The 18491-nt window shown below is 40.6% G+C and overlaps 1 protein-coding gene across 1 annotated transcript; it reads left to right on the top strand.

The window, feature by feature from the left end:
* The first annotated feature begins 476 nt into the window (after positions 1–476).
* Positions 477–15494, top strand: LOC120521926 (interferon-induced protein 44-like). The gene is made up of 4 exons (XM_039743195.1): positions 477–619; positions 9296–9341; positions 11397–11472; positions 15203–15494. Exons 2-4 carry the CDS (start codon positions 9317–9319, stop codon positions 15411–15413), a joined length of 312 nt encoding a protein of 103 aa, XP_039599129.1. The 5' UTR covers positions 477–619; positions 9296–9316; the 3' UTR covers positions 15414–15494.
* Positions 15495–18491: the final 2997 nt, after the last annotated feature.

Below are 18491 nucleotides of genomic sequence, written 5' to 3'. Positions count from 1 at the left end.
CAATGAAGACTACAGACCTATATCATTATCACCAGGTGATGTTTCTGGAGATGAAAGCAGCAGTAATGAGAGTGCTGACAATGAAAACAGCAGTGATGAAGACTCTGACAGCAATCATGATGCACCTGCCAGCACCAGTGCTACTGATGCAAGAAGGCGACCAGCTGCTACTGCAAGGGAACACAACAAAAGGTAGTGTGGAAGACGGTGTAACAACAGAACTCTGCAAAAGACATTCCAATTTGGCAACCTGCTCTTCCTGATGTCGAAGGCCTTGTTTTTCTCAAAGTAGAATGGAATGTATCAGAACAAGAAAATACTGTACCATGTTAGTAAGAATCTGGAATATCTGCAGTTTTCTGTAAAACGACACTTAAAAATCAGGGCGCGGCCTGAGGCCATAGACTTCTGTGCCATTTTACTTTTGCTGCTGAACCTGATTTATAGGCTGAGGTATTTCTGACAATTGGTTCTCCTTTGTTTTTTTGTGCCAATTACATTCTTTGCTCTGATTGCATTGCCACATTAAAGCCCGTCATTGGGTGAGTGACAGTGCCAGAGAGGTCGATGTGGATGACACAGAGTGTTTCTCTGCTTGGGACGACTTAGAACGATATCGGTGAGTAAAGACTTGGCTTGCTTGGCTAAGAATGGATTGAGTGTATCGGGCATTTAATTTCTTTCGTAGGCCTTTTTAGCTGGCTAGTAACTTATGCATTTATTAATTATGAATGAATGCCTGTTACATTTATTGCTTCTTTAACCAGCTTTAATCTACAGTTGTCACACCTCTTAAGCAACAACAGCATAAGGGTGTCAGATCACTTAATATGACTACAGTTTATTATTAGTATTCAAAGATTAATCTTACTGTAACTTATGAATTAGTTAGAAGTTATTGTAATGTTTAAGTTAGCATTGGCTTAATGTTCTTTGTAAAGCTTTTAGGTTATGTACCCTTGGAAACAACACAACTGTGGCTAATAGTCACTTTTTAGATTTAACCTGAGTAGATAAGTGCTGTTTGACTAGCATGTGCTTTATAATAAAACTTCAGGGGCTAAGTGGTGTTCGAAGTATGTGTTACATTAGAACATTAGAAAAATTGTCAATTTCAGCTTTTTATCTCCAAATTTAAAGCCAGGATCATCCCAAGTCTGTGTAAGGCATCTGCTGGACCTCTACCCTAATTTTCAGTCTGGCAGCGTGCTCTCCTGTCTTCCCCCCCAAATCCTTTAAACTGCCTTCGAATTTCTGCTTTTTGGATGAAGTTTCCAATTGCATATTCAGTATTTTCTCAATTAGTATTCAATTTTCTTCATATATTTCTTCCCCCAGACCACTGTTCTCTTACCTGGACTTCTATCCAGCAGAGGTCATTCTGTTTGGTACCTTCTCTTCTAAGTGCTGGAAATCTCCTGACTCACCTTCTGTAAACTTCTGAATATCCTCTTTTTCTAATCTAAACTTACCTGAATTTCAGTGGCACAGATCAATGGATCATCTGGCTACAATTTTGAACAGAATCACACTTGGTTTGGAGCTGGTTGGTGGGTGTCCACACGTTGCCTCTAATCTTAGTCCTTAATTTTCTTATTCCGCTCTCTCCTGTGGGACTTCTTGTGCCTGTCAAGCCTCTTTCGCCGATTTATACTGGGATCAATCCATTTTAATTCTTTCTGCTTCCCTTTTTACAGGGCAGTGTAGGGAGGATGATGTTGTTCATTACTGAACATAAAAAAAAAAAATTCTAATCACAAAAAAAAATGTTTTTATGAGAACAGGTCATTCAGCCCAGCATGCTCATCTATCATGTTTACCTTGTTGTTCAAAAATCACCTAGTCAAGATATAAAAGGTCCCTAAAATCCTACTGTTTTCTATACTTCTACATAATTATTTCCACGTGTCTGTGAAGGAAAATCTTCTAACATTTGTGTTACATTTGGTCTCAACAAGTTTCCAACTGTTTCCTCTATTCTTGTTGAACTCATTCTCTTCATAATTTTAATCGCCTCTTATTTTCCATTTGCTAAAATGGAAAAAGGTTCCACTTCCATTTCTCCTCGTAGGTCAGATCTCCAGAAACATACTAGTTATCCTCCAGTGGATTTTCTCTAGTGCTGTTATATCCTTTTTGCAATATGATGGCCAAAAATGAACACAGCACTCCAGGTGAGGTCACACTAGTGTGTCATATAACGTATGAATAATCTATTTGGACTCCAACAACATTTTTTTATATAGCACATTTTCATACAAAAATATTTAGCTCAAAGTGCTTTACAAAATGAAGAACAGAAAAATAGAAGACACAATAAAAAATAAACACTGTGTGCCTATTTTATTGTCTGTACCGTAAGCTCAGACAGTGAGCTACAATTCGCCTTTTCATTGTGACTTTGATATGTGACTTCTTTTTTATTTCCGGACTGTGCGATTTTGTGAACGTGAGCTTTCTAGTTTCTCCGACACACTATGTCACTCGATAAACTTCCTTTTGTTGAATATACCACAGTTTAATTTAAATAAAATAGTACGTTTTTTCTTTGCCTCCACTTGGTATTTGCTGAAATTCTTCTATTTTCCCTTGTACTTTTCCCATTGTCTTTTCACAGAAGGCTGAACTTAAGGGCTATTTACATTGATTTGCATATTCAAAGAGGCGTAATTCTGGGAGGAGTTGGGGCGGGACAGAAGGTGCGTGTACGAGCGTTACTTTTCACGCTGACCGGGATTTATGGAGTGGAAGAACGTGGAAGTTGGAGTACGCACAGATTCCTGCATCTGGATTTTTCTGTGCGTAAGCACATTTCAGCTTTTGTGCTGTTGTAGTGCAAATTCTACACACGCCGTTATGCATGAGACCCCAGGTGCTCTTAACAGTATAACCTGACACAATCAAACTGTATAAAATTAAAATTACTATAAAGAAACATAAATAAACGACACGGTAAAACCGATCATATCTACAGTAGGAAATATATTTGATAAGAGAAATGTATTTGAAAAAGAGTCTTATTAAAAATGCTTATATAGAAAATGAAGGTGATGGAAGATGAGTCTTTTCACACCTGAGTGCAGAGCTGCTTCAGTTTGGTGTTCAGTCCACAAAGGTCCTCCTCAGTTTCTTTGGGGTCTTCCTTCTTTGCTCAGCATGCACCTCAAACTTAAAGGCCTCAATTCAGATGGAGTTAACAAGGATTAGGAGGATAATCAGGAAGTGTTTGCCATTCTCATGCTGTTTTTTTCGATTCAGATCCTAATTATCCCAGGTTTCATTAACTACAAAAAAGTATTTTTTTTTTATTTAAGATTCTAAAGGAATGATCTAAAAGATTCAGGGTTCAAGTCAGGACAGATGTACAATTTAAGATCAGTCTACAGCAGTCATTAAAAATATACACAGAGTCAGTTTAACGTGAGTTTAAAAGATTTAGGAGACTCCACTTAAGTGAAAGTCAAAAGGCGCAGCTTTTCTAATTGCTGGCTGTTTACTCAGGTGTTCTTATTGCCGGCAGGTTAATCAATTTTAGCTCACTCAGTTCACATTTTTACTATTGTTTGTAGTCCAAGTTCAATCTACTGTAAGTTTAATTTGTATGCCATACATATCAATGTAGCCCTCAGGGTTAATGTTCGCAGTGCACCATCTAGTGGAATGTATTTGAATAAAATGCATTGTAGTTGTCATTCCAACAGATGGCACCTCACAAACATTTGTAGTAATAAATTGCATAACTAAAACTGTTTGTGATTTACTCAGATGGACACAGACACTTGACCTTTATTAAGTTGGATAAGCAGACTTCTGTCTGTCGGACGTATTCAGCATTAACATTTGCAGTCCAGTGTGTTCTTTGGGTTGCTCTGTCTCAGTTACATGCCATTTGGTACAAGATTCATCAAAGCAGTGCTAATGTTTGTGATACACCATCTGTTTGAATGGAAGAGACATAGTAACCAGATGGACACACAGATACACCGACACACAGACACTTGTCCTGGTATTAAGGTGGATGAGCTCATTTATGTCCCAGTGACATTTCCTGTCCATTGGACGTATTCAGCGTTGGCATTTATAGTGGATTGTGTCCTTTAGTTCATTATGTCTGCATTACATGAAGTTTGACATGTCATGCTATTTGTTTCTAACAGCTTGACAAATCTCTTGAATGTGCCAGCACAACTTTGTCCAAAGCACATCTGTGTAGAAAGGTGCATCAGTGAAATGTAAATGGCGAACATGTAATACTTTTCTGATAACTTGCTTGCTGTGCATTTACTAGGGTGTACATAATAAGTACAGTTTGACACTCAATTACCAGCGCAGTTGTTTCTATTTATAAGTGTGTGGATGTCCATTCACTGTATGTTATTAATATTCCTCTACTGCAGGGGCCATCAACTCGGCTCCAGTCCTGGAGGTCCGCAGTGGCTGTAGGTTTTCGCTTTATCCAAATTCTTCATGAGAACCTTTTATTTACTAAACCAACCACAGTGCTTTTGGGGGCTTTTAGTTAACTCATTTGATACGATTCAAAATCCTTAACTGCTCAATTTTAGTTTTAATCAGCTGTATTTAGGTTTTAATCCTTTCTATCAGTGCTGCATAAATGGACTACAAATCCCAGCAGGTTTGGGAGCACTTTGCCTTTGGACAGATTTAGGTGTTGCCAGGGGATTGCTGAGACTTTAGAAGTGACCAGAAGAAGCTGGCAGCTTTGTGATCATTTAGGTCTACTTGTTTCAATGCTTCATCCTCAGTCAGATCACAAATACAACTTCCCTGGATTACAGTTTTTCTAGATTTACCTTCTTGTCCTGCTTGTTTTTGCAGTTTCATGTTGGTTGGTTAAGTCTTCATCTGGGGACCACTAGCTCCCAATCACTTCAAGTCTTCACATAACAAATGGAACTCGGTAGGACAAAATGTTCCTAACAATTAGAAGGCTGTTAACTTGATTATCATCGCTCATCTCTGTGGAACTGGAGTGTCTGTGGACGGCATTGTGAGTGTTTACCGTTTACCCTTTTGTGCTTAGTGTTTTGTTGGGTTTGATTTGTTCAGCGCTAGTTGTGTCATTATCACTGTTGGGGAAATTGGGTGGGATTTGTGTGCGTGTTGTTTGTTCATTTTTTTTAAACTTAATTACTTGCTATTGATTTTCTGGACATTCATTTTAAGTGTCTCTGTCTGTGAGTGTATAAGCCGGTCCAGACTGGGGGTGTTCCTGGGGTCCCAAAATAAAATTTGCAAATCACCATTTAACAGCGTGTAAACCCGAGTGTCCATTTCAATCTCAGTACATGAAGTGTCTGCGTTAGCAAAAGGTTTTGAAATAAATGAGGGAGAAAGAAAGGACCAAAAGTACAAATCTGTCCCACACAACAAAACATATTAATGATGTCCTCAGAAAATGAAAAATCTACAATTTGATAAAGATTTGTATTGGGAGAATTAAGGCACCAGCAACCTATAAAACTAAACAGAATTGATTTGCTAGGTCTGCCTTCTAATTAGAAAACTGGTTGGAATGAAAATCCCCAGGACTGGAGTTGAGGACCTGCTCGACTGTATTGCTATGTACCTTCTGCTTACATTTTCCAAAGTACAACGTGAATAATGAAGGATGTTTACTAATTTAGATTCATTCAGAAGTAACTAAATTGTACTTTTACTTGAGTAGTTTGTCATGTACTTTCACTTAGTAAATATTTGCTCGTCATGTACTTTTACTTAGTAAATATTTACCTAAGTATTAAACATTCAACTATAATTGTTCAGTACTATCAGTAACCCTGATATCTGAGGTGTCTCAAACCTGCCACAGTCTTGTGTTCAGTTATAATGGTGAATAAATAAATGCGACCAAACTAACACTCAGCTCTTACAATGGCCCACAGATCCCTCTTGTATGTTGTCAGTTTCTGTACAAACACAGTCAAGTTCTGGCTGGCACAGGCCACTGCTTTCTCTGTGCCATCCTCTGCCAGCATTGCTCCGCATAGTTAGAAAGCAATTCCACAGCACAGAGGAGATGTAGATGTTTAAAATCAGCCATTACAATTTCTGGCTCATTCAATGCAGGCAGTCATATGATGCTGATGTTTGTCCTGAAGGGATTTTCCAGACATAGCTCTGTGTCTTTCTTCTTTCTTGTCACTGCCTCCTCCACTCCTCCATGAAAGCCTTGTCCTCCTTTTCCCAACTCTGGATCCCCAAGCAGTGGCAGACAGCTCCTTATAAGCACTTTGGGTATTCTGAAGCCGTAGTTTGGAAATACTTCCTGGTGAGGTGAGAAGCTGACAAAGTAGGGGTCCTCAGTCTCCGTGGCATTCCCCAGTGGCACCCACAGAACCTGAAAATGGTGTAAGCGACATAAGCTTTGTAAAGGTCCTGATAGCTGGTCTTTGGAAGGACTGTTGGTTTCTTCTGCGACTGGATCTGCTGCTTCCTTCATCAATTGTTCTAAGTCTTCTGCAGGCATCTTCATCTCAGTGTCTGCCAGTACACATCACCGGCCTTACACAGAATGCTAAGTCCATTCCTCCATCTCTTTCATGATCTCACTTTGCATGTAGACAGATTCACGTTCTTTTGAAGGGCTGTGTTTTCAAATATCGTTTTGTTTGAAGGCTGCAATATTCACTCACCACTTCTCAAGCTTTGGAGATTCACCACAAATAAAACAGAAAAATACTATTAATAGTTTACTGAAGTGCAATTCCGTGGCACACATCTTGTAAAAATTTAACAGCCATGATAAACAAGAATTCTTTTAACATATGCAACTTCATTTTAATAGGTATAATGACTTTGAAATGTGGATCTAAGGTTGGTTCTCTGCAGTTACAGGATAAGAATTTTCAAAAATGGTTGAAGTGGTTGAGAGCAAGAATAAGAAGTGGTGCAGCAGTTGGGATGTTTATAATGATTTATATGTTAGCATTTTGTTTCTATTTTCTAATTCTCTGCTACAATTTTTATAATGTCAGGAGTACAACGAATGTCCATATGTTTCTCCAAAATCCTGTACATATGGGCTGCCTCTTCAATTCAATTCAGTTTATTTTTGTAGAGTGCTATTCTTGGAGCTGGTCGTCTGTGACGGTTCCTCAGGTAAAATGCAAGTAGAGATGTTACAAATTATTAAATACAGAATTAGTACACTTAAAGACACAGATTTGTTAAAACATACAGAAAACAAAATAAAACTTATCAACATAAATGAAAACCAGCAACACCTGTCCATTAATTAATTTTTGAACTACGGCCAGTTGATAAAAGATGAGAGGAAAACAAAAACTCAGTCAGCAGCATCAATGGGGAAAGTAAATCAGTCAGTCGTAAGAGAGAAAGTCAGAGTCAGACACAGTGACAGTCCTGGAGACCTCAGCTGACTGACCGCCCACTCCCTGCTGGTCATTTTATAGTCACGTCTGTGATGGTTGTCCAGTTTGATGAGAGAATCTTTCCATTCAATGATTCCAAGGCTCCCACTATCTTAGATGACTTTTCTATGGGCAGGAGAGCAGTGGCACCAAGTGGACATCAAGATAATGAGAAGAGCAACACAATAGAGGAGAGTTATTAATGGTTTATACACAGTTTATTGCTTCTAATTTTGTACAAATGACTAACAAGCATAACTGCAGTCTGCACAGTTAATCAGCAGCTCTACTCAGGGTATCCTAAACTGAAGCTGTGAGTCCTTAGACTGGGAATGGAGGGCATCTCTTATATTAGCAAGCAGATCATTCCACAGCTTCAGGGTCTGGTAACAAAATGCTCAAACTTCTATTGTTATTTCATAAATTGTTGGAATCTTTAGCAGGCCAACATCTTGAGATCTCAACATGCGCTCTGATTTGTTAGTAGTGACAGGTTCAGATAAGTAAGCAGGGCCTAGTCCATTTAAGGCTTTATAAGTTTAAAGGAGGATTTTGAAATTAGACCTAAACTTAACCAGGAGTCAGTGAAAGGATTTGAGAACTGGAGTTATGGGTTTGTACTTTCTGGTTCTTCTAATAATTCTTGTGGCAGCATTTTGAATGAGCTGAAAGCTGCCTGTAGCACAATTTGAGCAGCCAGTGAGCTTCACATTGCAGTAGTCAGCCTTACTAGAAAATAAGGCATAAAGTCATTTCTCAGTATCCTCAATAATTAGGAAATGTTATAATTGTTTGACATTTTAAGATGAAAAAAACATGATTTAAATAGTTTTTATCAGTTTTATTTAAAGGACATGCTATTGTTCAGTAATTGAGTTAAAAAGTGACAGAATCTTGCTATGGTCTCATCATTCCCCCAGTAAATAGCATTGGTGTTTTCTTCTGTATTCAGAGTCAAGTTGTTCTCATACATCCACTCCTTTAGCTCACTGAGAGAACTAATGAAGGACAACATCAGGGAAATGTCACTTGGTTTAGATGAAAGGTATAACTGAGTGTCTTCTTCCAAACAGAGAAAATGAATGTGACGTTTTCTAATGAGAGTTCCCAATGGAAGCACATAAAGTCAAACAGTTAAGATCCCAGTACTGATCCCTGTGAGACACCATATTTAACTACGGAGTGTAATGATGGAGTCCTGAAAGCACATTTCTATACGTATTCAAATTGAGCTCATAAAGAATAACTAAGTCAGATGAGGACGTCACCCTGCTATTAGTTCATGAGTTTCACCTCCTTCATCGTCATTCTCACCCATTATCTCTGAAATACCAAGAACATATATTTTTAGTTAACGTGCTTCCCCATATTGTAATCATTGAAGACCCCACAATTTTCTTTGACAATTCAACTGGTTGTCTTTTTTCCCCTTTTGATAAAATGTTTCCACTCTGGCAGTTTTTCAAATCAGTACTATTTAGTGCTCACTGACCTCTAGTGGCCCTGAGAGTATTGCAGGGTAGGCAGGTTTTTATGCATAGTATAAGAAATAAAACAGACACGCATTGCAGGCCAAATGAAAAGCCTGGGCAGCTTGTTTGGACAGCTGGTCTACACAGACAGTGAGCAGACATTGGTTTGAACCTGCAGCTCCGCAGCTATGAGGAGGAAGAAACATCCATTTTGTACTGAAACCAAGAGAAGCATGCTGTTTAAAATGACATGAAACAATTTATTTTGGAGGATTCACATTTTTACTTACCATTGCACATGTATGTTAATTTTCCCTTCAAGCCGAGTGATGTGGTAAGTCATAAGGTGTGTGATTCTGAGGAGATTACATGCCATTACCTATCGCCATGTTCCTCGCTTCATTGCATTTCTCTTCTTTCTAATTCCAGCTGTGAAGTACATTGACAGACATGGGATCTAGCGATTCCCAACCAGGTAAGGCCCGCCACTCCAGCCTCCTTTCTTTTTATACTTGTTAAGTATTGTTTGTGTCACCAGCAGTCAGATTACAACTCTTGTGATACATTCTCTATATATAATCTTCATTTGGATCTTGATCTTTGTTTTTCCGTTAATGAATTAGAAGAAGAAGCACTAGATGGCAGTAGAGAGACAGCTAAAACATAGGCACTGCATTACGAATCTCGTCCAGGCTTATACTACTGAAGACTGCAGTACTCCAGTCACACCTCAAGACACAGACATTCAAACTAAACAAATTGTTGTGCTTTAAATTAACTAAAGAGATCTTCATTTATATCTTGATCTTTGTTTGTCCGCGAATTCCACATCGCGTAGACCACCTTCCAGTTTAGTCGCGTTGTTACTCACGGATGTCAACAATGTACCGGAATAACGAAAGGGGTGGTGGACAATGTTACGCTGGTTAGAGAATGAGGCCTGGTTAGAGAATGAGATTGCCGAAGATAAAAGGTATGTGCCTATGTACCTAACGAAAGACAGTGGGTAAAATGAATGACAACGTAACAGCATGTTCCGAAATTATTATTGTGCTTGTAGCGGCGAGTGCTGCGCGTCTCACAGTTGTACCGTGGCTTGTTCACATGTCAGTGAAGTGATCCCTATTTGTGTCCCCCTTTTATAACCATTGCTCTATGTATATTGCCTTACTCTTTGGATTGCCACAAAGCAACTTGCGAGATTGGAGAAGGTTGAGAAGACATCGAGAGCAACAAGCGATAAGCGTCATGAAAACGCAAACGGACTGTGAATGGACAGAAGCAGAAATGCTCTACACCACCACATAATTACCATTCAAACAGAGATTCCGAGTAGGCCGTTCCTATCGAGTCAATGTCCAAGGGTTTTCTTTTGTAATTTTGTTCCCCTTATAAAAAATCATAATGCTGTGCGACGAAGGGCCCAGTTCACGACTGGCAGCCGCATTTAAACAGAGAGCCCTTCACAGACAACTTTAACACGTGCAACATAGTTGGGCGCACATGGCTAGTAAGAAATAATTAATCATTTATGTAATTAACAAAATGGAAAATAATTATGGAGTCACAAAAGTACCATCTGTTTCTATCCACCTTTGTTTCACATCTTGAAATGTGTGTTTGTCAACAAAAAGAAATTCTGTATCTTCAATTATGTGAATAAGGTAAGGGAAGGAAACCTTGATACTTTTATAATTACAGGGTTAATTCATGGTTTCAATAAGAATTATGTTCACATTGATTTAGTAAATACAAAAAAAAAACAGTTTCCAGAGTTGTACTGCTGCTCAACATAAAACCGCTTCAGTATTTACTTGTTAAACAAAAACAACACATTTCAATCACTTGGCATCATAAAATAACAAATGAAATAGAAAGTAAATTTTGAGGAATTTGCAGTTTAAAATATATAATAATTTTCACATATTCCTGTGGTTTATTTATGCAAACATTTGAAAGCAACAAGCGTAGTGTCAGCTTATTATAAAACAGTACGTATCAGGAGTCAGCACAGATTCCTGGTGTCTTATATGATCAGCTCCCATGTCCCAATGGACTTTTATATGATTTTATTTTTTAAGCCTTGTGTTTCTTCCCACCTGGCATTGTATTTCTACTGTCAGCAGGAGAGACGCGAAGGGGTGTTGTGACACGAGCCGTTTACTCATTGAACACTGTTCTCAGGCCGTTTTAACCCTTCCACCCAGCTTGGTTATTATAACCACAAGTGTCCCTGATGCTGCAGTTCATTATATAGAAACACACAGACGTCATCTCTTACCCAAGTGAAATGCCTGGACTGATTTGAGGAGTGTGGAGATCAGAAGAAGCCTGTGTGTGTATTACACAAATGTCACCCTGCTGCCACCATGAGGGCATGTGCCCATTTGACCACAAGCTCTGACATTGCAGGTGGTCACTGTTCCAAAAACCTGATTGTGATTTGGGGAGACTGGCATGTGGCTGTCTTGTTAAGTTGTGAATGTCATGAATGCCAAAATTAACAGCTAAAACTTTGTTTAATTTGAAGAGTACCGACCACCACCACCTCCACCACCACCACCTTTGGTTGAAAAACCATGGAGGGAGCAGGAATTTAACACAAGGTGAGTATCTGCCTGTACATTTTGCCCCTTTGTTTATTCCTTTTACCCAGCTTTTGATGATCTGTCTGTCTCTTATACAGTACCTTTCATTATCTATCTAATAATTTGACATGGGCCGCGCTTTGAGATTCAGAGATGCTTACTGCTGCCACCAGGATTTTTAACTCACACTGGTATCTTTATTTTCGACTAATTTGCCTAATGTTATTGACATGCTTCCCAAGTATTGTGAGTTCTTTTTGATTTCTTTTTATTAATCAGAAGGCAATTAAGCAGCCATCACAAATAATACAGAAGACAGTGGAAAGTCAGCTAAACTGGGGACATTTTCACCGTCTTGTTTGTGCCTTTAATAAGAGATTGACGTCAAAATGGAGAGAGAGATATTTTCACCATTGCTAAAACATTTTGTTGTTTTTTTGCCATAAAAGTAAAATATTGGCTAAAATTAGTTCTGATGCACAGATTGACTAGAGGTACAATGAGCTCAATGTTTAATTTAAAAGGCAGTTCCAGAAATCCTGACTAAGAAATTAGCTGAGCCAAAAGCCGGTAACCTCTATCCCCCAGTAGATGGCTGGCCAGCCTGAATATGAAATACCATTTGTTTCAAAAATGAAATAAATAAAATAGCAATTATGAGGTAATTAATCGTGTGAAAAAGTCAATATATATATATGACTCAATAAATTGTAACAAAAAAAAAAACTCATTAAATTATGGAATATTTAATGTCATCATTTTGTTTCAACAATATAAGTTACTTTACATTTAAATATTGAAGGTTTTATTTAAAAGTAGCCTTATTTAACAGGGGGACATTTCCAAATGACACATTTTTCAAATGGCTCTTTCAATGCCAGTGATATTTATTTCAGTTTGCCTCTTTTCATGATGGTTTTGCCATTTTGTCAATCAATGGGTGAACTTTTACCTGTTGCTTAATCCTTTGCTGTTAAATGCTTGTACTTTTTCCTGATTGTAGGCTGCATGGCTGCCAAAGATCTTTAGTGCTACTTTACAACTGGCAAAAGACGTGGAGGCAGTCAAGAGTTGAGTAGTTAGGAAACAATCCTTTAACACATAATGCCTTTTTGAAATTAATTGATAAAATACTGCTCATTGATTTTACTGCACCACACAGCCTCTACACCCAGTCACTATTCAGGAAATGGATGAGCAGGTGGTGCACTGCTGTAAAATTTGGGGTCCACATCATTGATAAGCTGGACTGGTCTCATAAAACTGAGGAAATAGAGAAGAAAGGGCAAAGTAGACTCTTTTTTAAGGTGTCTGCACTTCTGAAATGGGGGTAGCAAGGTCCTTTATACTTGTATGTTCTTCATCTTTATGATAACCAGTGTGGTGGCCTGGGGCCTCATGTATAAAAACGGTCTTATGTACGCCTGTTTCCACACTCACATTGTGATGTATAAAAACTAAACTTGGTGTAAAGCCACACATATTCTCACGCCAGCTCATTCCATGGCATATAAAAGTTATCTGCTGGGTTTTGCAAACTGGTGGCACTCAGCGCCAAAGCATTGCTTCTGTTCCTGTGTGGTTTCCCTCTTTTTAGATTCACATCCCTGACACGACTTTTATGAAATACACTGAAAATAACCATATATTGTTTATTAATTTAAGGCATCTGATTGCTATCAACCTGTAACAATAGAATGGTCCACCGAATGGCTTTTAGCTGCTTTAGCATTGTTACTGGCAGTGCACCACTCAGAGTATTTTAATCCCTTGTATCTGAGTGTGGAATCACAGCTGTACAGCAGCTGATTGGAAAGCAGTGTGACGAGTTCCATCGAGAGTGCAGAGGATTATTGAGATACAGCATCTATTCCTAGAGAACATGCTGCCTCAACCATGAGCACAGTCTATTTGAACCTCTCCCACTCGGCAAATGCTTCAGAGTCTTTGTTGTAGTGAGTTCATGGTTCAGAAACAGTTTAATCCCAAGAACTATAAACTCGCCAATCGGTCCATCAGTGTTCAGAAGCCATTAAGATGGCTAACAGAATGTCAGGATATATAGCACGATGTGTGGAGTACTAATTGAAGGAGGTTATGCTCAACCTTTATAACACACTGGTGAGGCCACATCTTGAGTAATGTGTGCAGTTTTGGTCACCAGGCTACAAAAAGGACAAAGCAGCACAAGAAAATATCCAAAGTAGAACAACTAGGCTGGTTCAGTTCTACAGGGATGGGAATTATGAGGAAAGATTAAAAGAGCTGAGCCTTCACAGTTTAAGCAAAAGAAGATTAAGATGTAACATGATTGAAGTGTTTAAAATTATGAAAGGAGTGAGTCCAGTGGATCGAGACTGTGACTTTAAAATGAGTTCATCAAGAATTGATGGAAGTTGGAAACTTGTTAGGGTGAATTTCGCACAAACATTAATAAGTTTTTCTTTACACAAAGAGCTATTGACACTTGGAATAAGCTACCAAGTAGTGTGGTAGACAGTAAGACGTTAGGATTTTCAAAACTCGACTTGATGTTTTTTTGGAAGAAATAAGTGGATAGGACTGGCAGGCTTTGTTGGGCTGAATGGCCTGTTCTCGTCTAGAGTGTTCTAATGTTCTAGCTGTAACATCATGAATGTAATCGATTCTGTGTCCTGTCAGTGAAAAAGAAAGTCCATTTAAGAAGCACTTACTGATTAACACACATAGAGCACATAGAGGAACACATAGAGTACAAATCATTTAATGTGCTACTTTAGTTATGATGGGATCTGAGAAAATCTAGTAAATTAAATATTGATTTTAAGATTAAGTTTGCAACATTCTACTTTAATGACAAAATAAACTTCAAGATTAAAGTGGACATTTTGACCTTTTTTTCATTTTGTCCCTTTTTATTCTTTTCTCTGTACCCTAATATACTTCTGTCTGACACTTAGACGGTGGGCTATGACTTATAATTTCGCAACTTTGATATCTGACCAATTCTTTTTTATTTTGGACACTGTATGATTTTATTAACTTGAACTTTCAAGTTTATCTGCTATGCTGTATCACTCGATCAATTTCCTTTTGCTGTTTATACCACTGCTTAAGTCAACAAATAGTACATTTTTCTTGCCTCCACTTCAGCATTCTCTGAAATTCTTTTTTTCATGTGCCTTTGCCATTGTCTTTTAATCAAACAAAGAATGGAAGGTGATGTTTATATTGATTTGTATATTAAGATATGTAAATTTATGGGAGGAGTCGGGGTGGGGCTGCAGGCGCGTGCTCAAGCGTACATTTCATGCTGACCGGATTTTATGGAGTGGAAGTGCGTGGAGTTGGCTTCCTTTTCTCACCCCATGGCATTGCCTCCTCTTCTTTTCTTCAGCCAGACATCACTTTTGTCTGTCAGCATGTCACATCACACTGTCTTGTGCTCTTTGTGTGAGTCTGAAGACACCGAGTGTCTGAAGGTATACTGTAAGTGCTAAAGGATTGCTAAATGGCATTGAAATTTTTATTTTGTAAATAACTGACTGGCTGAAAGAAGAATGGGAGTGCAGAATGGCTGGCTCTGGCCTGTGAGTCCTAATGTGGCAAACATGCCACCACATGCTATATGTAATGGGGACTGTACAGTTTCTATCAACATGAGTGCGTATCTTTGAAATTAAAGCATTTTATCCTGAAGTGAGAATCCCTCAAGTTTACCTCTGAATTCCAAACCACTTTCTACTTTATATTACATTGTCACATACAGCATAAAGAAGGAACTTCTAGAAGAAATCCGAAACTACAAGAGTTTGATAGTGTCAGTGGAACAGCCCAGAATCCTCCTGGTTGGGCAGATTGGAGCTGGTAAAAGCAGCTTCTTCAATTCGGTGAACAGCGTCTTTAGAGGTCATGTGATTATGCAGGCCACATCTGGGTATGGAGACACCAGTGTAAGCAAAAAGGTAAGTGAGGGTTAGAAAGAAGAGCTGTGCTGTACAGACTCTTTAAACCTTTCAGTGTCTCCACCTTATTTATTTAATGCTGTGGGTCACTGCTGGTCACAGCCAGAACAGGCCTCAGTATGGCCTTCAAGTCATACAGGGTGTGGAGATTATGGAACATAGGACTTGCAAGATGCAATGAGCTATGCTTGTTTGTGCTCTGCTGAAAAAGATCAGTAGATCTAAAGCAGTGGATGCCCTCAGCCTACCACTCTGTCAATATTCCTATCAACAAAGCAGAATTCAAACTTTAGTGGCACCTCTTATTTGTGACGTTTGTAGCTGCTCTGTTCCCCAAGAAGCACTCCTCTCATGAATTCCTGCTGCTCACTTTTCATTTCATTTCAATTTTCCACCATGGACCACAGGGACAACAGTTTTAACGGTGAGACGAGATGTCCCTTTCCCCAGCCACACTTGCCAACTCATACTGTGGGATCCCAAGGTGTTCCCAGGCCATCTGGGAGATATAATTCTCCCAGCTTGCCCCTGCATCCTATCAGGGGTTTTCTCCCTGCTGGTCATGCCTATAAAATCTCTGCAGGGAAATATATGTTTCAGAAGTCCAAACCTCCTCAGTTGACTCTTCTCGATGTGGAGGGTCAGTGGCTCTACTCCGTGCCTCTCCCAGAAGTCTATGCTTCTTATCCTATCTCTAAGGAACAGCTCGGTCATCCTGAGGGTAAAGGTCATTTCAACTGCTTGAACAGCTGTTGTTCTGTTAGTTGTTACCCAAAGCTCATGACCATAGGTGAGGGTAAGGACGTTGATCAACAGATAAATGGAGAGCTTTGCCTTCTGATTTATCTCCTTCTTCCACACTACAGATTGGTATAGAGACCATATAACTACACTTGCTGCCTCAATCCATCTGTCGATCGCACCATCCCTTTTCCCCTCATTTGTATTCAAGACCCCAAGATACTTAAACTCATGCACTTGAGGCAGTAACTCACGACCTACTCTTACAGGACAGTCCACCTTTTTCTTACTGAGGACCATGGTTTCAGGAATGGAGGTGCTGATCCTCATCCCTACTATGTTACACTATGTTACACCAAAAGGTTGGTTGGGGTCAGGGTAAGCCAGGACCGGGCTGATGAGGGCAGCTTTTAGTTGTTGGAAAGCTGCTGCGCAATCCTCCGTCCACCCAAACTGTTGGCCCTTACTCGTCAGCCGGTGCAAGGGGCTGGCAATGGTTGCAAAGTTTTACAAACCTCCTGTAGTAATGAGGCTAAACCCAGGAAGCTCCTGCAGTTCGGTGATGTTGGCTGGTGGGGCCAGTTGCTCACGGCAGCCACCTTCGCTGGGTAGGTAGCCATCCCACTCTCGCTCATGTGTCCTAGAAACTGGGTCTGTCGGGCAGAAGGTTACACTTTGCGGGTTCAACTGCAACCCGGCGCTACGAATGGCGGTCAGGACCTCCCTTAAATTGTGCACAGCCTGGTCAAAGTCTCTGGCATGGATCAACAGATCATCCAAATAGACCACACAACGGGTTCGGGGAATGTCTTTTAGGACCCGCTCCATTAGTCTTTCAAAGGTGGCCGGTGCGTTACAAAGTCCAAACGGCATTACCTTAAACTGCCACAGCCCTTGTCCGATGGTGAATGCAGCTTTGGGTCGGTCCTCTGATGCCAGTTCTACTTGCCAATACCCACTGCGCAAGTCCAAGGTGCTGAACCAACAGGATCCAGCCACATAATCCAATGCATCATCGATGCGTGGCAGTGGGTATGAGTCTTTGCGAGTGACTGCATTTAATCTGAAAGTCCACACAAGGGCGCCAACCCCTGTTTTCTTCCGCACCATGACCATGGGTGCGGCCCAGGGACTGTCCGAAGGCTCAATAATGTAGATTAGCTACCATCTCGCAAATCAATTCTTGAGCTTGGCTTCGCAAGAGGCAATCGGTGGGGAAACAAGCGAATGGGAGCGGCGTGGCCAGTGTCAATGTGGTGTTTTACTAAAGAGGTTCTGGTGCAGTCCTCCTCTCGAGCCGCAAAAATGTCCACAAAGTCTTTCAATAGGTGCTGAAGTTGCTGTGGCGTGCTCAGATGTTCACCACTTCGACGGCCCAATTCCTCTACAGCGGCAACTGTCTCAGCTGATGAGGGGTCGTGTGATGAAAGCAATTTGGAAATATTTGTCTGAGCTGCAATGCTCTCCTGGGGGTTCTCTTGAATCCCTGCAACTTCCAAACAACGGTTGGGAGCTGGTGAGCAGTGGTGTCCAGGTGAATCCACGCTGGCAGTCCTTCTGGGACGGTTCCAGCCCGACCGGAGCGGCACAGTCTCATTACCAAGGCAAAGGACGGCCCTTGACACATCAACACGTGCTCCCACTGGGCCAACAAGTCCAACCCAATAATGCACTTGTCTTTAATGTCCAAAGCCAGAATTCGTGGCTGGTCTGGCTCGTCCCTACCACCACAGATACCAGTTTCTTTCCGGGCATTACTGTCCGTTCACCGTACAGTGCGCAGTTCGCTATTGGGTGGGGTCCAGTCCTTTGGAAGAGGACCAGCGGTTTCGGGCAACACTCCTTTTTGTAGCAAACAAATAGTGGACCCCGTGTCCACTAAAGCACTGCATGGCCGCCCGTCAATAGTCTAGGTACAGTCCAGTGGAAAACCCAGCGCCCACTTTAGGGCAGTCATTGTGGAGGGTGCTGAAAACGGAGCGAGGTCCCCTCACGGCCTCACCCGAGGTCGCGTTTCCGGCGTGATGTGTTGTGCGAGGCAAAGGACTTGGAGCAGGGCAGTCCCTGGCAAAGTGCCCTGGTTCTCCGCATCGGAAACAGCGGTCTACTCGTTGGACCGGCCGACTGGTAACTTGGGGTATCGTTGCGGTAGCTGAAGGTTCATTCTGGCCGTGCCTAGAAGATCGTAACACTGTCCGGGGAATACTGGCACCATCAGGCCAGTTTGCCTCTTTTCTCCGCACAGTTCCGCTGATCAGGCGCTTCTAACGCTTTGTTCTCTAAGATGGCACGCTCTAATTCTTCAAGATTCTGTTCCATGACGGCATCTTCTAAACAGCCTGGGATCCCACT

The sequence above is a fragment of the Polypterus senegalus genome, unplaced genomic scaffold, assembly GCF_016835505.1.
Source record: "Polypterus senegalus isolate Bchr_013 unplaced genomic scaffold, ASM1683550v1 scaffold_4336, whole genome shotgun sequence".
Classification (NCBI taxonomy): Eukaryota; Metazoa; Chordata; class Cladistia; order Polypteriformes; family Polypteridae; genus Polypterus; species Polypterus senegalus.
This window is presented reverse-complemented; position numbering and strand designations above follow the sequence as displayed.

Coding starts and splice junctions, on each gene's coding strand:
- LOC120521926 (XM_039743195.1), top strand. CDS start 9,317: ATGGGATCTAGCGATTCCCAACCAG. Junction 9,342..11,396: donor ATCTAGCGATTCCCAACCAG/GTAAGGCCCGCC, acceptor TTTAATTTGAAG/AGTACCGACCACCACCACCT. Junction 11,473..15,202: donor GAGCAGGAATTTAACACAAG/GTGAGTATCTGC, acceptor TGTCACATACAG/CATAAAGAAGGAACTTCTAG.